General features: G+C 38.7%; 1 protein-coding gene across 2 annotated transcripts in view; it reads right to left on the bottom strand.

Annotated features, from left to right (window-relative positions):
* Positions 1 to 26,502, bottom strand: part of dmd (dystrophin) — a 361,679-nt gene extending 335,177 nt beyond the window's left edge. The window contains exon 1 of one of the 2 annotated variants that reach the window (XM_061715918.1): positions 26,301 to 26,502. In XM_061715918.1, coding sequence (XP_061571902.1) covers positions 26,301 to 26,382 — 82 coding nt within the window. In that variant the 5' untranslated portion in view covers positions 26,383 to 26,502. The remainder of the gene's footprint in view (positions 1 to 26,300) is intronic. The other variant, XM_061715919.1, reaches the window with a different exon arrangement.
* Positions 26,503 to 27,689: the final 1,187 nt, after the last annotated feature.

Here is a 27,689-nt window from a genome sequence, read left to right as displayed (position 1 = left end):
AAAAAAGTAGTTAAATACCAAGATTTGAGATGATACGATTCACTGATCATACAACATCAATAAATATTGACCACTGTCTGTGACGCTGTCCTGTTTCTGACTGTTGTCTGTCGTGGAAAAACCTGATAAACATCTTTAACACGTTTTTTCCGCACTAGGTGAATAACTGGACTGAAAACTGAGTGTCTAAGTTACCAGGAATAAGACTGCGAGATGATTCAGATTGCAGTAGATTGAATTAAGCTGTTGCATACAAAAGAGTCTGAACATACAAAGCATACTGATTTTAAAGAGTAGAGGATGATACATTCTAGTAGACCAAACATGGATATGGTGTTCTGGCGGTTATTCTTTGTTGGGGCAGAGTTCTAGTCTGCACCTGTGGTCTGCCAAGGCCACTTCCTGCTCCTCTCAGCACCAGGGGTTTCATCAAGTCTGGGAATGACTTTTTTCCCATCACACTCCGTCTGCTGTCTGTGATGTCGTCCTGGTTGTGACTGTTGTCTGTCCGTCTGTTGTCTCTGATGTTCTGCTGTCTGTCTACATCTTCCTGTCCTTCATATTCAATATTTTATAAACCAGAGAAGAGTTAACGTCTCCATTTTGTATACCTTATTTTCCGCACTATAAGGTGCACCGCATTATAAGACGCACTAAATATATGGTAAAATACCGTACTATAGTGGCTGGGGTTGAGTTACGTATTTACCTGATGGAGCTGCGCTACAGGAAATGCTGCAAAATCCTACAGCAAATGCAAAAAAAAAAAAAAAGAAGAAAAGTACCGTATGTCAAACTTTATTAACAAAATAAAAACCAGCTTTGCTCCGTCTCGTCAAAGTTGCCATTATACGAGTCAGCGTCGCTGCTGTTTTCTTGAACGTCTGTGACGATTCCTGAAGTTTTTAGCGCCATTACTTCGGCGACACCAACTACATTACCCACAATCCCCCTGACTACAGTAACAGAAATTACCGTAATGATCATATACAGTATAAGGCGCACTGCATTATAAGGCGCACTGCCGGTTTTTGAGAAAATTAAAGGCTTTTAGGTGCGCCTTATAGTTCGGAAAATATGGTATATCCTTTTTTAATCCCCTTGACATGTCTTTAAATACGGAACAGTATTAGGGCCAGGCAGGAGAAAAATAAAAATTATATTTTAGAGGAGGAACATTTCTTTTTCATTATGGACTTCGAGAAAAAAGTCGAGATGTCGAGAAAAAAGTTGAAATGTCGAGATTAATGTTGAAGTACAATATCGAGAAAAAAGTCCAAATGTTGAAAAAAAAGTCCAAATGTCAAGAATAAAGTTTAAATGTTGAGAAAAAGGCGAAATTTCGACTTTATTCACAAAATATCGACTTTAGTCTTGAAATTGTATTTCAGCATTACTTTCGACATTTCGACTTTTTGTTCGAAGTGCACAATAAAAAAAAACCTTCCTCTCTCAAATATTTTTTTCTCCTGCATGGCCCTAATACTCTTCCGTACTTTAAGTGATGAAGCCGAATTTGGAGAATAATTTGTATTGCAATTTATTTTTTGTGCCACAACCATTTCTGAAAAGATATGATTGTGTTTTTGACCAAACCTGGATACAGCATCAAATATAAGGGTTTGGCAGTGGGGGTATTAAATCAGGGCACCCTGTTTAACATGACAGGTTCCAACCAGGCTACACCGCCACATAATTCCCACTTTTTACAGCAGACTGCAACCTCTCCTCTACTCACACTGAGGCGTTGAACATAAATGTAAAACTGTCACTTGATTTTGGTAATAAGCTACAACCACATTCATGATGGTTTTGAAAATGTTTTGAAAATGTCAAATCCTGTTTTAAATTATGTGAAAGTTCAAATCAAATCAAAGTTTATTTAGATGGGATAATGCATATTAATGAATACTACATTAAGCAGTGTAAATACACCAGATTTTAGCAGAAATGCTAGCTTCCACCCGCAGTCCCCACAGAAAACATAAAAACTATTCAGTCAAACAATACAATCAAACAAGGGAACAAACATAAAACATACATAGAAGTAAAATAGATTTAGCAGCATTTAAAAGCAGTATGGATTATATCTAACGTGACTTGAGTTTAAAGTGACTTGAGCACAAAATGCATATTACAATAATGCAGTAGCTTTTTTTGAATAGGAGGGGTTTCCATTGCAGTTAAAAGTTGCTTTTCCTTAATTGTTGAAAAGTTAATTCTTTTGGAAAAGAAACCTAATTCTGCATTTGCTATAAAGGTTGCGTCCTTGCGCCATCGATCAGTGATTTTATCTGTATGAGCATAACTCTCCTTGTGCGAACAAAGATAGTCATACAGGGAAAAACAATCTTGTTTGCTCTCGTCCTGCGAGACTTCTCCTCGAAAACAAAGAAAATGAAGATATTGACTCTGACGAAGAGGAACAAAAACATCTTTTGTCTTTGACAAATTATTGTGAATGCCGCTGCTGCGAAAAATAGTCAACAGAGGATGAAGGCAGCAGCTGATCAGCCAAATGATTATTCAGAGGCAAATCCCTCATGTAATGCAGTGCTGCATAATGATTAAGTAGCACAACTAAATCATATTAATTAGGCCAAATACAGCTGGAAACTAGATTTTGGTGACTTTAGATTAACCAGTGACCTCACATCCAATGCCGCTGGAGACGTCCAAATGTGGCAAAAAAAAGTGTTTCCATTACACTTTTGCGATAAACTGGATTATTGAAACCAACTCGTGAAAAAATAAAAAAGTTTTTTCATTTTTTGGGAGTTTTTTTTACGAATAAGAGGGTTTTATTTGCAGCCAATATAACAGTCATTTTTTTCTAAATACAAAATCATCAAATCCCATTTGAATTGTGCCTCTTTTATTAGGGCCCGAGCACTTGCAGTGCGAAGGCCCTATTGTAATTGCAGGAATTATTCTTCTTCTTCTTATTGTTCTGACAAAAGGAAGGCCTTTTTGCCCCCCTAAACGTGCCCAAAAAGTCACCAAATTTTGCATGCAAGTCAGGCCTGGCGAAAAATTTGATATTTAAGGGTTTGCATTAATGGGCGTGGTAAAATGGCTCAACAGCGCCCCCTTGAAAACTTTGTGCCTCAAGCCCCACAATGCGGTTTGTCGTACATGCACGAAAATCGGTACACACCTGTATCATGGGACAACTTAAAGAAAAGTCTCTGGGCGTCATGTCGAGAAACCGAACAGGAAGTCGGCCATTTTGAATTAATCGTGTCACTTTGGCGCAATTTATGCCATTCCTTCGGCAGTTAATACGGCCCAAACCATAACGTGCCCCCAAGTGTGTTATACATCAAAATGTGCGTCTTCATCCTGCGACAACACGCATTACTTTTCTCTTTCAAAAGCGTTACCGTGGCGACGCTAGACGCCAAAAAGCGTGCCCACCCTTCATCTGGTTGGTTCAGACCGAAAAAACTTTGCGCCTCAAGCCCCAGAATACGGTGTGACGTACATGAACGAAAATCGGTACACTCCTGTATCATGTCTTAACTAAAAGAAAAGTCTCTTGGCGCCATGGCCGAAACCGTACAGGAAGTCGGCCATTTTGAACATTCTGAATTAATCACGTAATTTTGGAGCAATATATGCCATTCCTTCGAGAATTAATACGGCCCGAACCGTATCGTGAACCCAGATGTGTTATACATCAAAATGTGCGTCTCCATCCTGCGACTACACGCATTACTTTTCTCTTTCAAAAGTGTTACCGTGGCGACGCTAGACGCCAAAAAGCACGCCCCCCCTTCATCTGATTGGTCCATATTTGATAGTTCCCCAAAAGGCACCAAAATTGGCACGCAAGCCAGGCCTGGCGATAAATTTGATATTTCATGGTTTGCATTAATGGGCGTGGGAAAATGGCTCAACAGCGCCCCCCGGAAAACTTTGTGCCTCAAGCCCTACAATACGGTTTGACGTACATGCACGAAAATCGCTACACACCTGTATCATGGCACAACTTAAAGAAAAGTCTCTTGGAGCCATGGCCGAAACCGAACAGGAAGTCGGCCATTTTGAAATCTGATTGGTCCATATTTGATAGTTCTCCAAAAGTCACCAAATTTGGCATGCAAGACAGACTTGGCGATAAATTAGATATTTCATGGTTTGCATTAATGGGCGTGGCCTAACGGCTCAACAGCGCCCCCTAGAATACTTTTCTCTGCCATAACTTTTGAATGGTTTGACATAGGAAGTTGTGGGTGGTGTCATGGGACTCTGTATGGAGTCTTTGAGCTTCGTTGGCCTTAATTAGCCCCGCCCCTTCTTCTGATTGGTTGTCCCGATTTTCTGCTATAACTTTTGAATGGTTTGACATAGAGAGTCGTGGGTGGTGTCATCAGATTCTGTATGGAGTCCTTGAGCTTCGTTGGCCTTAATTAGCCCCGCCCCTTCTTCTGATTGGTTGTCCCTTTTTTCTGCTATAACTTTTGAATGGTTTGACATAGGAAGTCGTGGGTGGTGTCATTTCTGATATGCTTATGGGGGGCGGTGGCCGTGAGTGCGAGGGCCCGTTCATCGCTGCTTGCAGCTTTAATTATTATTAGTATTTATGTGCTGCCACAGTGAGAATGGCTTTTGTCAGATGGGGATAATGCAGGGATATTACATCCAAACAGAGACAAACCAGAACAGCTTTTCTTCCTCAACACCCAAAGGGAGTTTGATTTTGTTATGGTGGAAAAATGTACCTTTCCATGCCATTTTCTAACTTTTCATGTCATCCATTTTCTTTGGTTTATTTTGTTATTGATCAGAAAAGTTTCATATTTCATGTCAAATACAATGCTCATGTCTGAATATTCAGATTCCTCATCTTTCAAATGCATTTAGTGTATTTGTCATCTTCATTTTGTATCATAAATGTAGTCAATACGTTTTTCTCTAGTTGAGCTTTGCGGAACACGTGTACAGAACAAAGGACATGTGAGAAAAGGCTGGGGGTTGTAGTTTCTTCTCCTCCGGTGTCATGGGATTTAGTTTTTCCCCTTTTCCGGCCGATTGGTCGGGGGCACGAGCCTCCAGGTCCACCCAACCAATGAGCGGCAAAGTCTAAACCTCCGCCTGTAGCATAATTGTTTAAGTTAAGAGTATTAGGGCCAGGCAGGAGGAAAATAAAAATTATATTTTAGAGGAGGAAGATTTTTTTTTCATTATGCACAAAAAGTCGAAATGTCGTGAAAAAAGTCAAAATGTCGAGAAAAAAGGCAAATTGGCTTTACGATATTGATTTGAAACACATATCACACATATGCAGTTGCATAACTTCAGAAACGTACCCTTAACCTTAACGTTCCACTCCAAGGATGTAAGTTAGTTAGTTAGTTACGGCTGCTGCTGCATAGCTGTCAGTCGCTCTCCTAACTGGATTTGATGGGCCAGAGGAGACATTTCCACCTTATTCACCAAATTGCATTTCAACTTTATTCTCGAAATTTCGACTTTATTCATGAAATTTCGATTTTATTCTTGAAATTGTATTTCAACGTTAATCTCGAGATCTCAACTTTTTTCTCGAAATTGTATTTCAACATTTATGTCGACGTGCACAATAAAAAAAAATCTTCCCCTCTCAAATGTTTTTTCTCCTGCATGGCCCTGATACTCTTCCGTAGGGTTTTTTATTGTAACTGGGGTCAGTCCGTGTTTTATCACTTGGTCTTGTTGGTGTAGAACCCGTGAGCTCACGATTCTCTACAATAAACGCTTTTGGTGAATTTTGATCTGATCGCTTCCATCTTCCAATTTTTCAACACGGTCAGATTTTCTTTAAAAAGAATTCTGACAATTCCGCTCCAAGAGAATACAATAGATCCAAACAGCCGCGGGACCGATTCAATTGTGTAGCTTGTCAAGTATTTTAGAATCCTTAATCCTCTAAAATATGCCTGCCACTGTGAATAGCCACACTTTTAATCAGATACAGAACATTTATCACCGCTGATACATTAAAAAACCAACGCGTCGTCATGAAAAATATAAAGATTTGTCAAGATTTAAAGGAGTATTATGTTTGTACTACTTTAGACTTCAGTGAAGTGAATGTTCTTTATGCAAAAATGTACTTTTCCAGAATAATATCTCAGTCCAAAAGAAACAAAACAATAAAATAAATAAGTAATATTTTTACTGAACTAAACAGTAAGTCATCCAGCAAGCCCAGAGTTTACTCTAATATTAAATACATTTATCTACAAATACATAAACAAAAACATTATATACAAATAAATAAACAGAAGTAATTATGTAGAAATTGTCGTCGTCGAGTTACAACTCTGTTATAAACATCCTTTGCAGCATTTTTATGACATAAGGATACATATTTCTTTACTAAGAGCTTAACAAAGGAGAGAAAGAATAGTAAATATACAACCACCAACTCCAAATGTTAAACAGCAAAGTTCAAATGTTTTCTTTTCTTGGTAATGTGGATAAGACTTGTTCTTATAAAAGGGAAAGTTCTGCCCAGAGGCGTTGTTCCCAACACAGCTGCCAAGCGGCGAGCCGTGTTCCTGCAAGGACACTGATTATATCTTCCTTGGAGTGTATTAAAACTGCTTGTTCGGTTTGATCTTCTTAGTTGTTGTGGATGAGTTTCAGTTACTGAGACACAGTTTTTGTTATTGGGAAATTAAGAAATATTGACTCCAGTTTGATCCCCTGAATTAGTCCCCTTGGAGCTGGCGTGGTGGCTGCACACTGCTCCAAGCAGATGACAATCCTTTTATTAAAAACGTTTTTTTTTTTAATTTATTTATTCAAAATTTTATTCAAAATTAAAACAGAAACAAAAATAATCAGAATACATAAAATGTATATACCAAAAAAACATAAGCAAAATAAAGCAAATTAAAGAGACAAATCTATATGTAGATACATATACATAATACATAATGTATTTTTGTATTATTATGTATTATATTTCCTGTTTGAAAGGGTATAGGATGAAGTTTCAAAAAACTTTTCTAGTCCTGCCCCTTCTAATGTTCTGTTTTTACAATTTCTTCATTTCACAAAACTCCAAAAGAAAAGCATAAAAGAGAAAGAAAAGGTGGGTCAGCTGAGCAAGGCACTTTGGTCATTGGCTGTCAGTTCATGTGTCCATTTCCATTTTGTATCGATTTTAAAGATTTGTTTCAACTTACTTGGTGATTTGCATGATTTCGTTTCATCTTTGCAGTTGTTCCACAGATTAACTCCCATCACTGATACACAATGGGTTTGGAAGATTGAGTTTATTTTCTTTTATTTGAAACAACTTCTGGATGTCTTGTGGCAACTAATTTGTATAGTTTTGAAGTCGACCAGATCCTTAAATTTGAGTGTTCTCAGTTTGATGAAGAGTGGGTTTGTTGATTCTCTTATTGCTCTTTTTTGAAGTTTGAATATTGTATCCGTGTTCCCCCCACACCTCCACACAGTAGCTCATATAGGGAAGTATGAAGGAGCAGTACAAGGTGTATACTGATGATTGATTAAAGTTTGATTAAGTTAAAACATGGTTTCCTCCACATCTTTAAAGAACCAAGCAGGTGAGACAGGCTCTTTAAAACTAAATTCTGACATAGAATCATCTATAACTACAATTGAGCATTAAATTTGACCTTGAACCCTGCTGTCAGGGGGCAGAGTAAAGGTCAGAGGTCGCCAGTCTCCGTCACTTATAAATCACAAGAGTGTAACTGCAAATAGAATTTTTAAAAGTTTTGTTCTTTCTTAAAAGATATCTTGTGCAAACATCTCTCTTGGGTGTATATCTTAATCTTAATCCAATTACTTGCTTAGATGAAGTTAAGAAGGCCTGCTCACGAGGTCAGAAGAACTTTCTCGACTGGAACGCTTAAAATCAGCAAAATAGTCTAAAATAGTCATCTGATTTTCTTTTTTTTTTTTTTTGCAGTGTGTGATTATCCCATTCGTTTTTTAAAAACAGATCCAAAATGCGTTTTAAATGTTATGTTATAGCAGCAGTCTCTTTATATCTGTACAGCTGCTATTCTCCATTGTAAAAACCTAAAACTACATCTATCAAAATATTCTTTCAGTCATTAATTAGAGCATTTCTTTGTAGATTACCTTTTGTTTTCCCATTAGAAAATATAAATCAGCAAAAAACTGCATAAAAAATATGAAACAATATAAACATATGACATTGAAAGATCCGCGTGTTCGTTTGTCTGGTGCACCATTGTCAGGGTTGGTAGTTTGAGGACCCAGATGCAGGAGAGCGAGAGGCAGGAGTTCCAAAAAACAGGGTTTATTAACACAAAAAACAAGAACCAAAAACGCTGCAGAGCAGGATCTCCAGGGCAGAACAAAAACAGGAATCCAAAAGGCTATGGGAGAACATGGAGGGAACAAACAGTACGGACTGACAGGGAGCAGGGGAAGACGAGACCAGATATACACAGGGGAAGACGAGACACAGGTGTGAACAATCAGGGCAGATGGAAAACAGGCGGGGCAGAACAGAAACACTGACAACCAATGTCAAACGCTGACAACCATAAGAAAACCAGTGAACAGAATCAAAGTTAATACAAGCTTTTATTACATCATGCACAATGTTTTCGGGCCAGAGGTACACTTTTCTCAAACCACAAAGGCAGGAGAGAAATCCACACGGTGGTCATGGATCCAGTCGTATTTATACTAAAAAGGGAGGTGTTTTTTGTGCGTGAACCCCAACTGCCAAAGATATCAGACCTTCAGCGTCCCTGTTTAATTCTTCTTACTTAATCCAGATAACTACGGTGGCCGACAAGGGCCAAACGCACTGCCCGCGCGGCCTAATGCGTCTCAGTTAAGGAAAACGGCGTCAAGTACAGAAACGATTCAAATTCACACAAATTCACAAGAAAAATGCTTGTAAAAAACGTGGTTATGAAGCGTTTTTCTTTTGAAGATGGTTTCTTGTTTTATATCGTTTTGTGCTTTGCATCGTTTCTCTATTTGCAGCGCGTTTGATGATGCTGCATTTGTCTTTGTTTTTTCATTTGCACCACGTTCCTCTTTTTGTACCTCGTTTTGAGTTTGTGAATTTGAATCGTTTCTGTACTTGAAGCCGTTTTCCTTAACTGAGACGCATTAGGCCGTTGCAGTGCGTTTGGCCCTTGTCGGCCACCGTAGATAACGGATAAGACCCATCACTGTTAAAACATCTGTTTCTCTTCATTGTCTTCACCTAACGAAGAGTAAATATCTGAACTATTTTAACAGCCTAGTCATAAAACAGGGGCTGACCCTGCAACTAGAGAAAAACCACCAGTGTAGAATCTTATAGAAAAACCCTTCAAACTCTTAAACAATTTCATAAAATCCTAACAACATGACAAATGATGATCTTTGGTGTTTGAAGGTCAAGAGACCAGCAGGAGTCAGACAGGTCAAACCCCTCCAGGTACGCTGACCTCAAAACGACGCTCTCAGAGCAATGAGAGGTAAAAGAAATACGAGCTGGAGGGGGGACCAGATATCCCTCAAGTACATGTAATAAAAGAGAAGAGGATTTATCTCTGGTCATCAGCTCCCTGCCTCTCTTCTCAGTCGTATTTACGAGGGAAGAAGAGATGTGGAGGTATGACCGTTGTAAGCAGCAGCGCTTGAATTTAATACGTTCTAAAATTATAAGCCAAGGCTAAAGTACAAGTAAACAGCAGCTCCGTTTCCCTCGGGGGTATCACGGTGAGGCTGGGGAAGAATTAGCATAGACTACACGTTCACATGGACGTGCATGCCCCCTCAGAGCCATTAGTCCCACCCAGGATTTGAACTGTAATTAACAGCAATCAGAGTAGCCTTTTCTCCACCCAGCCCTCCCACCCAGCCGCGCCTCTCACCCCTCTCACCCCTCTCATCCCTCTCTTCCATCTCTTCCTCCTGCATGTCAGCCCTTTCACTGGGTTTCGTCTTGAAGAATATTCTTAAACGGATCCCTTGGCGTCTGGGCTTTCGACTCATCTTCTATTTTCAGCACGGATGCTATTTTTATAGAGCATTTGGTTTTCAAAAGCGTCGTGGCTTAAATTAAAAACCTCTCTCCCAGAAAAAAAATCTTTAGAATTGAAAGAAAAGCTTTAAATTGCAGTGTGTTAATCCATTTGAACCGTTCTTGGACAAACACAAGTACAAAGCCCACATTTTGAAAAAAAAAGTAAACGTAAACTTTGATACTAGAAACATTCAAACTGTTTGGGGAGAGAGGTATTTATTTATTTATTTTTTAACAATTTTTTACTGAAGCGTACTGTTAAATTAAATACTTACCTGCTGTACTCTACTGCCCTTATTTTTCAACAACTTGTGCTTTTTATTATCTTACCTCTTTTCTTATCATTTTATTTCATTTTATTTGTTATTTAAATGTACTCTTAAATTAAATACTTAATAATATTATATATATTATAATATATATAATATTATTATAATATTTTTAATATTTATTATATAATTATTATATAATATATTTATAATAAAAAATTATAAATATGTAAATGTTTAGTGATTCTGCATTCTTCCCATATGAAAAAAGCTGAGAAATTGTTATATGTTTGTATAATAGAATAGCCACTGGAGAATTGTTGATAAACCAGTCACCTGCACCAGATGATCTATCAACTGTCTTTTGAATGCTTCATCAAGTTTATGTCACAAGGAATGATTCTAAGTCAAGTATATATTCTATATTCACCTTAATGTGAAAGAAAAGTGGCGTGAGACATCTTGGATCTAGGACTGCATTTTATCCAGTATTTATTTCCACACGGAGTTAAATATGACTGTTTTATACAGTATTTATTTCCATATGTGGTTAAATATGAATGTTTTATACAGTATTTATTTCCATATGTGGTTAAATATGACTGTTTTATACAGTATTTATTTCCATATGTGGTTAAATATGACTGTTTTATACAGTATTTCTTTCCATATGTGGTTAAATATGACTGTTTTATACAGTATTTATTTCCACACGGAGTTAAATATGACTGTTTTATACAGTATTTATTTCCATATGTGGTTAAATATGAATTTTTTATACAGTCCATGATTTTAAGTCAAGTATATTTGCTATATTTGCTAATGTTCTTGATCTCGATGTTTTATCTTTGTGTTTGTGAAGCGTCTTTGAGATCTTTTAAAAGGGCTCTATAAATAAAATTGATTATTATTATTATATTATTATGATTTTTGAAAACCGCACAAAGTTATGGATAAGCCCTGAATGCAGGCATTGTGACGTAGAATTGTCAAATTGGTCTGATTCACCGCACGAATTGGCACGGATTACTTTGTAATACTGTATTTGACCCAGTCTTTGTACGTTTTGACCGTATAGAAACGTAATTCTTGCCATTGTAAGAATGAGACGTACATGCTGTACTCTACTGCCCTTACTTTTTAGCAACTTGTACTTATCTTTACCTTTTCTTATCATTTTATTTGTTATTTACTGTTTAATTGTGTCTTGCTGCTTTTAATGTTGATGTAAAGCACTTTGAATTACATTGTGTTGAATTGTGCTATACAAATAAACTTGCCTTGCCTTGCCAAGTGTGCTCCATAAGTTTTTTTTAAGGGAAGTGACACTTGGGAACCGCATGACTGCAGCTTTGGAAGCGTCTCGCCTGCGTCTATTGTGGTGCAACATAAGATTTCAGCTGCTCAACGATCCATGGCCATGGATCACCAGTCACCTCTTCATGATGGGTCATACATTTTCAATTTGACTCAAATCGGGGCTGCAAGCAGCCAACCATAAATGGCTCCTGATACACCTCCATGTCCCTCTGGCAGCTGAGTTTCACACTTTTAGCTGATTACAGCTGATAAGTGAAGCAGGTGGTCTTTTTTACCGTCAGCACTGAGAGCTTTTCCCCGAATCAGGCTCACCACAGAACACGCCTACCGTCTTTAAGTCCATTCCGAGCACATTCACGCCCACAAAGTGGGTAGTGCTTCTGCGCAGTCAACCGTGAGCTGATATTTGTGTGAAACAGTTTTTGATTATATTTACACAGGGCAGACTGTCAAGTGACAGTGACTTTCCAAAACACTTCAAAGCCTAAGTCCCTGCGTCGCTGCCATGGCAGATTGTTGTCCGAGGCTGCCTCAGGGCTTGAAGGTCACAACCGTCCAACAGCTGTTTGCAGGCCATGCCAACACACATACCAAGACTTCCCAAATCACAATCACTGCAAATGCTGTAACATACCCACCGCAGGTTCAGCCTTGTGTTGAGATTCTTTTATTTTTCCGTGATCAATGGCCACAGTTATGTTTTTTTAATTCGGAATTAATTATTCCGAATCCGAGAATGAGGAGGAATCTCTGTGCGCACAGGTCCAAACTGGGTGCTTCCGGCCCTCAGCATCCAGTCTGCATTGAAGATGCTCAGAAACGCTTCCAGAAATCACTGTCTGTGCTAGGCCTGTGTTGAAAAAAACGATTTCCCAATTCTAAATCGATTCTCATATTAATTCCTAAAAATCGATTCATATGTCTAAAGATCGATTTTTTATTTTATTTTTTTTTATTTATTTTTTTTTTATTTTATTTTTTTTTTTTCTTTTGTTTATTTATATATTTTTTTTTCAGCATTACATTACAACTTTTGGTTATTTTTTTGTTTATCCCCAAAAAAGGAATGTTTTGTTGGACACGAGAATAACTGGTGCCATGTTTTTGCCTTTAAATATGTTTAAAGGTATGAAAACATTAAAGTGTTAGGTTATAATTGCATAAATTGTCTATATTTCATTACTTTATATACTGACTTGGGGTTACATTTGCAGTTCTATCAGCATTCTGGGAGCTGATTGGTCCTTACAGCATCATTAGCTGCCAATACTTGCTGTGTAATCTCAATATAATCCTAGTAGTAATATTTTGCATAACTACAGTCATATAATTCATGCAACAGCTCAAAAAACAGTTTTAATAACACTAACCCAAATCAATATCGGAATCGAATCGGATCGAATCAAATCTTTATAATCGATTCTGAATCTTAAGAATCGGAATCGAATCGATTCTTGACATTTGAATCGATCTCCAGCCCTAGTCTGTGCACACAGTTGGCTGTGAGATCCACACATGCAGCTTATCATGCAGTGAAGAAGCCACATATGAGCCCGCTCCAGTAACACGGTCATCTTCTCTGTGCCAAAGTTAGTTTAAAAGGGTCTCAGGCAAAATGGAAAACCATGGACAATACAGTATGTCCTGCAGACAACACCCAGCTTGTTATCAGCTATTAGTTCAAAACTATGGCATTTCTGATATGGGGGGGTTGCCTTATTGCCTATGGTGTGGACACCTTACACAGCTGGAAGGGCTCCATCAATGCTGAAAAGTAAATAGAGGTTTTACAACAAATAATGCTCTCATCCAGACAATGTCTCTTTCAGGAGAGACCTTGCATATTTCAACAAGATAATACCAAGATACATATTGCATCCATCACAACAGCTTTACAGGAGAAGGGTCTGTGTGCTGAACCAGTAATGAAGGTCCAGTTCTGTTGAGCAGCTAGAATCCTGCATGAGACAACAGAGGGGCAGCTTCCTCTCTAAAGCTCCAGCAGCTGGTCTCCTTAGTCTTTAGACATTTAAAAGAACAGGGATGCTACGCAATGGTAAATATCACCCTCTTACTATTTTTTGAGATGTTTTGTTGTCATCAAATTCAAAATGAATTAAAGCAGGCCCTCGCACCCTTGTGCACGTTCAGGCTGCAGTGGAAGCGCTTGTATGACTTGCATGTAGATTCTTCAGGCCTGGACATTTAGCGGATGACACCACCCACGACTCGCTATATCAAACCATTCAAAAGTTATGGCAGAAAGTAGGAATTATCAAATATGGACCAACCAGATGAAGGGGGGACGCGCTTTTTGGCGTCTATCGTCGCCACAGTAACGCTTTTGACTGAGAAAAGTAATGCCCATTGATGGACACGCACATTTTGACGTATAACACACCTGGGTGCACGTTACGGTTCGGGCGAAAAAGCGGCTGAAGAAATGGCATAAATTGCGCCAAAATTGAATGCCAAAAATGGCCGACTTCCTGTTCGGTTTCGGTCATGGCGCCAAGAGACTTTTCTTTAAGTTGCGACATGATACAGGTGTGTATTAGGCCACACCCATTAATGCAAACCATTAAATATAAAATTTTTCCCCACGCGTGGCTTGCGTCCAACATTTGGTGACTTTTGGGGCACGTTTAGGGGGGCAAAAAGGCCCTCATTTCATCGGAAAGGGGGGGCACGCTTTTTGGTGTCTATCGTCGCCACGGTAACGCTTTTGATTGAGAAAAGTAATGCGCATCGTTGCAGGATCGAGATGCAAATTTTGATTTATAACACACCTGGATGCACGTTACGGTTCGGGCAAAGAAGCGGCCGAAGCAATGGCATAAATTTCGCCAATATTACACGATTAATTCAAAATGGCCGACTTGCTGTTCGGTTTCGGCCATGGCGCCAAGAGACTTTTCTTTAAGTTGCGACATGATACAGGTGTCTACCGATTTTCGTGCATGTACGTCAAACCGTATTGTGGGGGTTGAGGCACAAAGTTTTCTAGGGGGCCATTAGGCCACGCCCATTAATGCAAACCATGAAATATCAAATTTTTCGCCACGCGTGGCTTGCGTCCAACATTTGGTGACTTTTGGGGCACGTTTAGGGGGCAAAAATAACAATTCCTACAGATACAATAGGGCCTTCGCACTGTCAGTGCTCGGGCCCTAACTAATATTTTCCATGAAATGTCAAAATGTTTCAGTATCAGCATCTCATGTGTTTTTCAACTGGAATTAAAATAAATGGGTTCATTGCATTTGCATCATTGCGTCATGTTTTATTTACATTTACACAGTATCAAAACTTTTTTGTTAGCTGGGGAGAGTGAGATCTGGGTCTCCCTGCCACACAAACCTGGATAAACAGATGCATCTTCTTTTTTTTTAAAGATTTTTTTGTGGCTCTAGTGGCCCTTTATTCAAGTTGCAGACACGAAGGGTGTAGAGAGAGAGAATGGGGACGACATGCAGCAAAGGTGCACAGGCCAGGATTCCAACCTATGACCACTGCAGGAGGACTGTAGCCTCAGTATATGAGCCGCTTGCTTAACCCACTGTTCCACCGAGCGGCTTGAGGTGGATGCATCTTTGAAATAACACACACACACACACACACACACACACACACACACACACACACACAAACACACATACACGCTTGCACGTGCAAGAAAACTGCATTTTTTCTACTCTACTAACTGTCTTGTTCTGCTTTTTTTTTTGTTCTCTTCTGTTTACATCAGTCCAGCCAGTCTTTCTTTCATACCGGGCCAAGTGGCTCTGTTCCCACTCTCAACTTCACTGCCAGCAGCTTGCACTTCTCCCAGGACAGTCTCAACGCCGGCAGGTGCCTCTGCTGCCATCTTCTGCCCACAGTTAGTACAACTGGTTCATACGCTGAGACAGAAGGGCCATTTGCCCAGAGGTGGAAGTCTGTCCAACCATCCATCCGTCCGTCCGCCCGTCCGTCCATCCATCCATCCACTTTTGATAGTATTTCTTTCTATTCAGGGTTATGGAAAAGCTGGAGTCTGTACCACCTGTCAACCTCTGTCTGTCTCTGTTGTCTTTTTGTTGATGAAATCAAAGATGAGACTTCCTTCACTACAGAAGAAGTCATATGGTGCTTTCACACCTGTCCCGTTTGGAGCAGTTGTTCCGAAACAGGGAGCATTTCCCCCTAAAGATCGATTCGTTTGGTATATGTGAACACAGCAATCGCACTCGGATACGGCACAAAACAAGCAAGCCGAGATCGCCTAGGAGAGGTGGTCTCGGCTCGCTTCCATTCCAGACCTGGAGCGGTTCGTTTGCAGTGAGAACATAATCAACACAGCACACAGAAACACACAGAAACAAACTAGCCTCACTCGCTTACGATGCTCCATAGTTGTTGTTTTTCCCGTGGTACGGAAGAGGAAACTCCTTCCGCGTTCATTTCTGACCAATGAGAGAACAGGTGCTTCGCGCATAGCATTTGTTAACAGCTTTGAACCGTTACAGACGGTTGCCTTGTGAACACAAACGCCACAAACGAAAAATGAAACAATTGTATCGATTTAGCCCCTGAATCAGAACAAAACAAACGGGCCACAGGTCTGAAAGCACCCATAGAGCCAAGGATGGTAATGATCCACAACGCGGGGGTTGATGAGATCGAGGGACACCTAAGTGTTACAGTACCTAAGAGCTTGTCTTGCTTAGTGACATGCTAAGATTCACTCACATTCGTAATAAAGTAACATAACATTTTTTAAGGTGCAAAGAGTAATGGGTGGTTGTCTAATTTCAAAGACATTTTAGGCAAAGATAATAAATCTGAGAATAACACCTTTGAGTTGAAAACTGATGGTGTCTTGGAGGAAGATATTGCAAGAATAGCCAAAGTGTTTAATAACTCCTTGTGTACAGTGTGTTTAAAATCACAAGGTGGTTTTCTCCTCCAGCTATTTTACCTCAACATGAATAAAGAGCAGCCCATTTTTCAGCGTGAAAAACGAACAGGCAGAAGCAATAAAGTTTATCGTAGGACTTAAATCTTCCAAGTCAAAAGATGTGTGTGGTTTCAATACAGACTTTGTAAAAACACATTCTGAAGCACTACTACCATTACTCACTTGGTTAACTCGTCAGTTGATCAACAAACAGTTTCTTTAGCCTAGAAAGTGCCCACGGGGACCCCCATTTTTAAACGTGGTTCTAAAACTCATGAGGCAGGTCAGCATCCCATCAATCATATCCAAGGTAGCTAGAAAATGGGTTGTGCATTGATTAAACATCTGAACAAGTTTCCAGCCCATTACACCGATTGCAGGTTGGTTTCCGGGCACACCACTCCATTGAATCTGCTAACTGTATGTTTACTGAAAATGTTAAGTGTCTATCGAACAAATGCTCTGGTTTAGGAGCTATATTTCCTGGCCTCATAAAGGCATTTGACATGACTGGCCAACAAGTTCTTGTAACAAAGCTCATATTTTATTTTTTCTGATGAAGCTTTACAATGGCTTCAGTCATAATTATCAAATAGGACACAAAGTATCTGTCAGTGGGCTTAAATCCACTCATCCCACTAGTTTTGTTGGTGTTCCACAAAGTTCGATCCTTGGACACTTATTTTTTAATGTACGTAATTATCTCCCAAATGCATGTCCTGGTCTCTGTGTTTAAGTATATGCAGTTATTTAGCTGACATTACTGACATTATGCACACTGGACAATGACATTTTATCATCCAAACTAACAGACACTTTAAATAAGGTACAAGACCGACTTGATAACAACTCTCTTATGCTCAATACAAACAACTGTTTGTTTGACTTTCACTGAATGACTAGTTCAGCAGAAAATATCTGATGTTCATTAGGAGATGAGAAAATTTAATTGGTATCTCAGTATACCTTGCGTACCATATTGGACCATATTGTGAAAAAACACATAAAATATGTGGGCAACATTATAAAATTCAACCTGTAAAATAAGAAATCAAAACAAAAATTGCCAAAAATTGTACTCAAGTAAAGTACTGTTACTTCAGAATAATATGACTCAAGTAGAAGTAAAAAGTAATCATCCAAATAATTACTTGAGTAAAAGTAAAAAAGTACTTGGTGAAAAAACTACTCAAGTACTGAGTAACTGTTGAGTAACGTCTGATTTATTTTTTTAACACAACCATTCAAACAGACAAAAGTACAAAATAATCATCTTCAGGCAAATTAAATCAATAAAATAATTAAATTAATTAAAATTAATAGAAAAATTAAAAGAATCTTAAAGTAAATTCAAGTAATTTAATAAATAAAATAAATAAAATAATAACAGAATAAAAAAATGAATTAAGCACAAGTAGCACAAAATGTCAAGCCTTTGTACTTTCTTTTTTAACCAGGCAGAACTAGAACAAGCCCATGAACTCATAGAAACTCTGTGTGTGTTTGAGTCTGTGTAAATGTGACAAAACATGCAAAAACAAAAATTTTTCCCAAAGAATCACCCAGTGATGTCATGAGATTGACGCGTACGTGGATAAAAGGGATAAAAGAAAAGTAACAGCTCAACGTAGCCTAATGTAGCGGAGTAAGAGTAACAGTTTCTCCTTCACAAATCTACTCAAGTAAAAGTAAAAAGTATAGTGATTCAAAACTACTCTTAAAAGTACAAAATTTCCCAAAACTTACTCAAGTAAATGTAACAGAGTAAATATAACTCGTTACTACCCACCTCTGTTCAAGACCTAATAGAACCTTATGTTCCTAATAGTGTTCTCCGTTCTCAGAGTGCAGGTTTACCCGTAGTTCCTAGAGTATCCAAATGTAGATCTGGAGGACGGGTCTTCTGCTATCAGGAACCGTTACTATGGAACCAACTTCCAATCTGGGTTAAGGAGGCTGACACCATCTCCACCTTTAAAACCAAACTTAAAATGTTCTGTTTCTAGTTAGTGTTTAGTAAACCTCTAGTTAGTGTTAGTAAACCTCTAGTTAGTGCAAACTCTAGTGTGTTAGAGTCAGTAGTCATAGCTGCAGCTATAGAACAAGACTATAATAGTTAGTCTCAAACATAGCTTCGTGGTAGATATGCTGCTATAGAGCTGCAGGGGGACACCAACTTGATCCACTGAGTGGTGCCCATCAACCGTCCTTCTCTTTCCTTTCTTAGTTATTAATTAGTATCTTATCACCATCATTGATCTCCATTGGTCTTGTAGTTTCTTGTGCTGGTCCCCTCCTTTTCTCTTCTGTGCATGTTTGCAGGCCAGAGCTTCAGGAGCAGCATGCTGACCTGCAGTCCCCCCCTCTGATCATCCCACTGCTGCTTCCACCTGTCTGTATGGATGTCTGGTAGATGCCTGCAACATCCTGGCCTGCACCAACTAGGGGAGTTTTTACCTGCCAGTGTTTATGTTATGTTTATGTAATAATTTCTCAGTGGTCATGTTCTAGTCTCTTTAAACCACCTAGAGACAACTTGTGTTTGTGGCATTTTATTCATGGATACATCAAAGTATATCAAACAATATACGTCAATCAGTAAATTTCTCCATCACGGTCTGCAGAGCAAACACAGATTTTAGATTTAGCAAATGACAAAAGTCCAGCCAGACACCAAGAACAACTTTGTTGGTTAAATATGAAACTGGGATTAAAAGGGTTTGCGCATTCAAAGAGGTGAGCAGAAATGGACAAAAAAAGGAAGACAGAAAATGTTTCAGGAAGGAGTGAAAAGAATCTTCCGATGGAGAAGAGAGATGTCAACTGGGGTGGGGGGGGGCTTTGAGCAAGCATAGAGGAAAACAAAATGCTGGAAAGAGAGAGAAACAGAGAGAGGGAGAAAAGGAGAGACTGAAGGCAATGCAATCTTCCAAACTAGGCTATCTGACACCGCGCAGCAGACATCCATCAGACCAGCTGAGTGCTATTTCCAGCGTGAGATGACCCACCAGCTGTACCATGGGGAAGTAGGAAAATACAGACACTGAGGCATGGAAATGTGTGTGGGTAGCAGTGATAGGTGGGGAATGGGCTTGATTCATTCACTCGCAGATTTATTTAGAATGGCAGCTTGGTGAATAAAACGTTTTTCTGTGTGTGTTTGTGTTTATTTTGTAGAAAAGCAGACAGGGCAAGATGAAATTCCATTCTCAGAGTAGGAGATAGGGAAATTACCCATCCCAAAAAACAGTCTCTGTCACGCCATCTGTCTGTGTCAGTTTGTCAATCTCTGTCTAGTTGCTCGGCAGCTATTCCAGGTCATTCCAGAAGAAATGTGACAGGAAATTCAACCCTTCCATACTCCAGCTGCTCAGGGAGACTCAGTGTCGGGGTGTGAGACCACACAAGCGCTTCAGCCGGACACTTTTATCCCGGGTGTGCCTACATGGCATGGGAGCCCCCATAAAACATGGAATGACCAAATTCTTTGTGGTCTTGACATTAAGGTTCCAAAATAGCATTAGCAGTACCAAAAGGTTGTTGAGGATAACCTCATTCAATATCATTTTTCAGCTCATAATTTGATTAACTAAAATTGCTGTATTTGAGTATAAAATTATCTGTCTATAGTCCACTATGGATCAGTTCTAACTTTATTTTAACACCTGAAGTAAGTCATTTATTATATCGGTGGATGCTGTGGAGTTGTTTTCATCTCTTTCTGTCTCGCTGCCTCTCTCTCTCTCTCTCTCTCTCTGTCTCTCTCTGTCTCTCTCTCTCTCTCTCTCCCTCTCTGTGCATAACAAATAGTCATACGTAAAAGTGATTGTGTACACTGTGTGTTTCTTGCTCCAACACACATGATTTGAATGACACGGGTCCAACAGCTTATCTTTCGATTACGTTCTGTACAATGATCAAGTAGTTTGAATCAGGTGTGTTGAACGGGGGAACCATCTGAAATCAGCAGGACATTGGCCCTCGAGGACCCTGGACATTACTGGTACATAATGTGATGAAAAATTTGAATCAACATTTTATTTCAAAATTGTAAACGAAAGGACATTGTTCCCAAATGAGATCAATCTGAATATAAATTTTAAAAAAGCAATAGAGGGTATGCATTTACGTCACTTCCCCACTGGACCAGCCCCCTTACTCGCACTGAGTGGCAAAACATTAGCAAAAACAGCTGCAACTAGTGGAGAAGACGGGATAACAGCCGATTATCGGCTTAAATTAAAGGCAGTTGGACTTGACAGTGACCCGTACAGTTACCCCAAGAACCAGTGGTCCATGAACATTAATATTTGGCCACAAATCCAGTTTCCTGATGTTTACATGTACTTAATTTCTACACCGTGGAAATACACGAAGCAAAGCTTGAAGGCTTACAAAAGTCTTGATGCTTGGTCCGACTTCAAGGCAGGATTTGTTGGCGAAATTAAAGTGATGAGGACACTGAACTTTATGATTTGACCGTTTAACGTTAGCTACCCAAAAATCCAACATTACCTGATACAAAGTGGGAAATGCAAATCCACGTTTTGGTGCCTGGAATCCAGTTGTTTCTGCGAATTGCAGCGATACATATGTCTCTCTTAAGCTTATTTTTCGTCAGTCTGTAAAACGATAACTCAGATTTCTTGATAAATATATGAGTACAGTCGATCGCACAACAGCTCTTTCCCATTTTAGATGTTTTCCAGTTGCTAAAATTGAAAGTTTACACTGCCCCTCAGTCTTTCTGACACTAAGTCTTTCTGACACTCAGTCTTTCTGCCACTCAGTGGGCGTAACCTGCTGTGAAGTCGCATCTGTGACGTCATGCGCATTCCCTCTATTCATCATCCCAAAACAACTTCCAGGGGCTTTGGTTTAGTTGGTTCTGGTTAGCTTGCAGTTTGGTCTGTGTCTTGTTATTTTCTTGCCCTGGTTTCTGGGGATGCTTTTTCTTGATCTTCCTGCTTTGAGTTAGTTGACATCTTGCTTCGGTTCATGTTTTATCTTGAGAGTATATTTTCTCCTTGTGTGGACTCTGGGACATGTCTCCGAACAAAGTCCCCCAAAGTTAAAATGCACCTGGAGGTTCACCTTGGCAAGTCTGACTGAACAGTGAAGAACAGAAGGATGAGGTTGTGAAAGCTCAGCTCAGCAGACGGGCCCACACACCTCTGAAAAAGCTGGAGAAAAGGGCTCTGTCTTGATAAATCAACCACAAATTTAAACGTAAACAAACTACATTTGATGTTTAAAACATCTTAAAACTACATTTATTCACACAATTGTGAGCTTTCTCCTTCATTATACTGTGCATGCTCTGTTGAGCTAAGCTGCTTTATTTTACTACTTTCTTTGTCCCATTATACACAATATACACTGTGTCTAAACAACCAAACTGCCTGTACTCAAAAATAACCTTTTCCCAAGACAGACATGAGCACAGGACAAGACAAGTTAGCAGGGGTCATGTTTCCATTCCTTTACCAAGATCAAATGCAATGAAAAGAACTTCTATGTCCAGGTTCATCTCACAGTGGAACAGGTTTATGCCATTACTAAAGCAACAAGCAGAGACAGGTTTAAAAAGCAACTAAAAAGGTTCCTTTTGGGTACAGACATAAACAATGTTTAATATATATGTTTAATATCCATTTTGCGATGTACTGTATAGTTTATGGAATATACAGTTCAATGGGGTTAGAAATTGTGATAATTATCACTATAGCGACGTTGCTCATGTAATGATGTGCGCAGGGATGCGCTAGTGTTTTCGGTCCGCTAATTGGGATCGAAAATAAAAACTAACCAACAAATATACACAAATACCAAATTAATCCACCGAGCAGCAATCGGTCTGATCTAGGAGGGGAATTCGAAGTGATAATGCCGAAACTGAACTAAAACATTTATGATATGTTAGTTAATAACTTGTGTAAAGTGTCATTATCTTTTCTGTATTATCACTTCATCATCATTAGGGGCCTCTGGGCCCCCCTAAATCATGGGCCTCTAGAATCTGTCTCCTTTACTCTCCCTTTTCGGCGCCCCAGATCACAGGGATGCAGTGCAGCATCTCCCTTTTCAACCATATCTTTACACTACTGTTTATAGATCCTGTCTCCCGGGGTCAAAGTGAGCTGCTCAAATCCTCTCTAGTCCTTGTGTCTCTATGGGCTATCACAGACACATATGTGAGCACAATACAATAATATATTAATATATTTACTACAAAAACATTGAGCCCATATACAATTGGCAACGGTACGGAAGAGTATTAGGGCCAGGCGGGAGAAAAATAAAAATTATATTTTAGAAGAGGAAGATTTTTTTTCATTATGCACTTCAAAAAAAAAGTTGAAATGTCGAGAAAAAAGTCGAAATGTCTCGCTAACTGTTGAAGTACAATTTTGAGAAAAAAGTCAAAATGTTGAGAAAAAAGTCAAAATGTTGTGAATAAAGTTGAACAACGAGGTTCAGAATACAAGAATTGTCTTTACGATATTGATTTGAAACACATATCACACATATGCAGTTGCATAACAGAACGTCCCCTTAACGTTCCACTCCAAGGATATAAGTTAGTTAGTTAGTTACGGCTGCTGCTGCATAGCTGTCAGTCGCTCTGCTAACTGGATTTGATGGGCCAAAGGAGACATTTCCACTTTATTTCGACAAATTTCCACTTTACTCTCGAAATTGTATTTCAACGGTAATCTCGACATTTCGACTTTTTTCTCGACATTTCGAATTTTTTTCTCGAAGTGCACAATTGAAAAAAAATCTTCCCCTCTCAAATATTTTTTCTCCTGCCTGGCCCTAATACTCTTCCGTACAACGGTACTCACTTTTGGAGAAAAAAGCAACAAAGCAAGCAAATGCATCCACAGAGACTGGCTTTGATAGGATATGAGGGAGGGCAGCCATGCAAAGAGGGTGAAGCTATCATAAAAACTCAGACATGAATTTTGATGCTGAAGTGGTCAAAAATGAAATTGTTCATGCACGGAACAGACCACGGATTCATTGTTGTTGGGAGAAAGACCAGAGGAGCCAGTGTGGACGAGGATCAGGAGAAACATTGAACAACACAGAAATTGATTTTTGGATGTGAGGAGAACAGAACCGAGCCAGGGGCTGCTGAGTTACCTGTGTTGATGATTGCTGTGGCTGTGTACTGCACCGCAACGTTTTACAGAAGAGTTGAACAAAACTATGTGATATTTTATTATTTGATTAATACAATAAAAAAAGAAAAAACGTATTCCAAAGGATCATCTTGTGAGCTGTTGACCAATCACAACAAAGCAACACTCTCCCCAGAGCCAGCGGGGCCATGGAACTGTGTAAAAGTAGCAAGCAGCACGTTAAAACTTTGTGGTATGAAATCAAACAACATAGAGACACAAATCAATACGCTTAACACAATTTGGAAGTCCTTTCGGGGTCACTGCAGTAGGATCACGTGAGTAACATTTCCTCCATCAACAGTACACTAATTATTAACCTTTAAAAGAGCCTCAAAAATACGATGTGCCTACAATTAAAACTTTTTCACAAGATCTTACATAAATAACTCATTTCTTTTTTTTAATTTATTTTTTTGTTTGTTTTTTTAGGATTCAATTAGACTTGATTTTTAAAGATTTGTATGTTTTGGACAATACAACAAAAATGTAACAGAGACATAAAATCAAAAGCAAGACAAAAGAAAGAAAAGTAACAAAAGTGCACGGATAGGAACAACAGGTCGGGTCAGTGAGCCACTCTGATATCAACAGCAAGGGGAAGCATCATGGCAAGCATTGGAAGTGCACCTCCATCAAAAGTCCTAAACAAAAATCCTAGGCCATCAATGACATACATATATACCGACACAGATGTGAAGAACCTGTATAACTGTTTATCTTCATAAACATCTACCTCCACATTCTCACAAAGATGTACACACACCTCCACACCCTCTTCTTCACCCTTCAAAATAAGATGGCCACTTCCACCAGTAAGTATTACATTTACCCGTAATGAGGTTCAAAGAGAAGGTTATTTTTTCCATAATATTTCGTTTACAATTGCCCTGCATTCCTCTTTTGTCCGGGGCTTTTTAGTTAGCCACCTCTTTGTTAGAGCTTTTTTACTGGCTGCTAACATTATTTTAATCAGGTATTTGTCACTTGGGTCAAGTGTGGAAGGGATATTTGAGTTTGAGTTTGAGTTTATTTCGATCAGCAATCATTGAAAAATGTCCATCTAACAAAACAAGAAAGGGTACATAAGTCTGACCGAAAGGGTTAGGGCTGAAGCTAACGAGCTTATAGATGCCCTAACCTTTATACCATCAAATCATATATAGCATACGTATACAGTACGCACACATACACATTGATACATTCATGCCTGCATTTACACCCATATACAGTGCACATACTCATATACACATAGATGTCCACACGTACACACATACCTACCACCTATACATATAAATACACATACACAGCTAATACCAAACATAATACCAGAGATTCAGTTCAATTGCCCCCTAAATCGTGATTTTATACCATCATGTCTATACATATTCAGAAAAAGTGCTTTTGGGCAGTCAGCGTTTTCATACCGAGCATCTCATACATGGAACACACCAAATGTCATACGAGACACACCCACCCTCACCTCCTTCATTAAACACTTAAGAACATAGAATCAAGTCTGCACTCATATTTAGTGTATTTTATTGTATGTTTGATCTTATATATTAGTGTATTTTATTGTGTTTTCTTCTATTGTGTATTTATTAGTGTATTTTACTGCTGTGTGTCATAATTTATTGGACTGTATGTAATGTATGTGTGTCTGGAACCTTATTTTACATCAACCTGCCCCAGGGACTAAAGATGCAAATTAGCCACTGGCTATAATCTAGCATATTTAAATGAAAATGTTATTAATATGTACTGTCCCTGGTTCTTTTTCTTTAAAAATAAAATACAAATACAAAATACATATCCAGAGTATTGTTTTTAAATTCTTTTTTGAATTGGGCAATATTTTTACTTTTTTTGTGTCACGTCTGGGGGTAAGGTGTGGACCCAAACGCAGGAGAGCAGGAGGCAGGAGTTCAATGAAAAAGGATTTATTCAACAAAAAAAGCCAAACTAAAACGCTGCAGAGCAGGATATAAAAACTCAAAGAAACAGGGATCAAAACTTGGAGGAAAACCGTGGCAGGAAACATGGGGAACAAACAGTACGGTCCGACAGGGAACAAGGGGTGACAAGACCAGATATACACAGGGGATAACGAGACATGACGAGACACAGGTGCAGACAATCAGGGCAGATGGGACACAGGCGGGGCAAAACAGAAACTGAAAGCTGGGGGGAATGTCAAACCTTGACACTTTGATCTTGTCAGGTAACTTATTCCACACACATGCTTTTCATATTCCCAAGATATGTTATATTAAAATCTTGTGTGATCTGTAAACCCATTATTGAGTTGATTATATTTATTATGTCCCCCCAGTAGATAAATAACTAATTGCATATGCCAAACTTGAAAAAGTTTTGGATGACTGATGTGCTGTTTCTGATGTTGCGCCTGTTCAGCATCAGCTCTTTGACCACACTTTCACCAACCATCAGATGACACCTTAACTCTTAAACCTTAAAAACCTTAACTCTTAAACACCTTAACTCTTAAACCTTAAACACCTTAACTCTCAAACAAAGACAACAAGTTGGTGTCCTACCAGATCTGGACTTGATGATCTCTCCAAACTCGTCCTCCACGGGCTCGTCGCAATAATCCTCGGGGCGCACACTTTCCGCCATCGGATCCACGGGCACGGGATGGAAAAAGTCAATGGTTGAGGGAAGGATTTAGCAAACTTTCAGATGGTATCCACTGGAGAAAAAGACAGGTTTCCACACAAAGTGTCCAATCCAGAAGAAGCGGCAGCGGCAGCGGCAGAGCGCACGGCGTCAGGGATGAACGGGGACGGGGCAGAGAGAAGCGCAGACTGTCAGTCCCAGGACGCGGAGCAGCAGGTGCTCTGCCAGGGATTTAGGGGAGAGGGGTCTAAGCATTTCATCCTCAAAATAGTAGCGTGATCATTGTCAGGTCGCCATGCGTAAAACCAGACACCTACGGGTATTGCATAAGTGAACATTTACAGTATTTCTACATATTCACGTGGAAATAAACTTGATACTATAGGAGGATGAAGTAGTGTGTTTCAGAATAACAAGGTGACTTAACACTGATACAAATATTGTGCTTGATCTACTTTTTAAAAAAAAGTCAACTTTTTGCATGAGATTATCATGTAGATCGAGAAAGTTAAGTTAATTGTGTTAAGTTTACTTTATTTATCAATAAATAAAGTTAAAAGTTTAAAGTTGACTTTTAAAAGAAAAAAAAAGAAAAAAAGGACAAAAAAATTAAAAAGAGAAAAAAGGAAAAAAAATAGAAAGTTTACTTTAAAAAGAAAAAAAAGAAAAAAGAGAAAAAAAATGGTAAAAATAAGAAAAAAAGAGAAAAAAAGAAAAAAAGAAAAAAGAGAAAAAAAGGAAAAAATAGAAAGAAAAAAAATTAAGTTGACTTTACTTGCAAATTAATTTTTTACATACTAAAAATGTATTAGTTTATACAAATACTATACTAGTATTTATTTATTTTTTTATTGGTTTATTTGACAGGGACAATGCACATTCTTGATCTACATAAAAATCTCCTGTGAAAAAGTCGCCTTCATTTTTTTTAAAGTAGATCAAGCAAGCTATTTTTTTACTGTTGTGTTCTACATAAATCAAATAAAGCATGTTCCATCTAAACGTTGGTCAATCTGCCCAATAGATTAAAATTGTTAAAGGAAAAGTAAATACAACAAGATCATTGCTTGTTGTTTGTGTATAAATGAAAAGATTGTCTGGGATTACATAAATACTGCTTGTTAAGGAAAAAACGCACGTCTTGTTTTTTGAACAAATGCAGATTAAGTTCAAAACTAGATGTATTTATGTAAAGCAACAAACGTCATTTTTAATTGTCGATATCACAGATTTAAATATGTTATATTTACATGCGCTTAGATTTCTTTCTTTCAGTGTAGTTCAGAGTGAGTGTTGATCTTGGTGGT

The sequence above is a fragment of the Cololabis saira genome, chromosome 24 (genome assembly GCF_033807715.1).
Source record: "Cololabis saira isolate AMF1-May2022 chromosome 24, fColSai1.1, whole genome shotgun sequence".
Classification (NCBI taxonomy): domain Eukaryota; kingdom Metazoa; phylum Chordata; class Actinopteri; order Beloniformes; family Belonidae; genus Cololabis; species Cololabis saira.
This window is presented reverse-complemented; position numbering and strand designations above follow the sequence as displayed.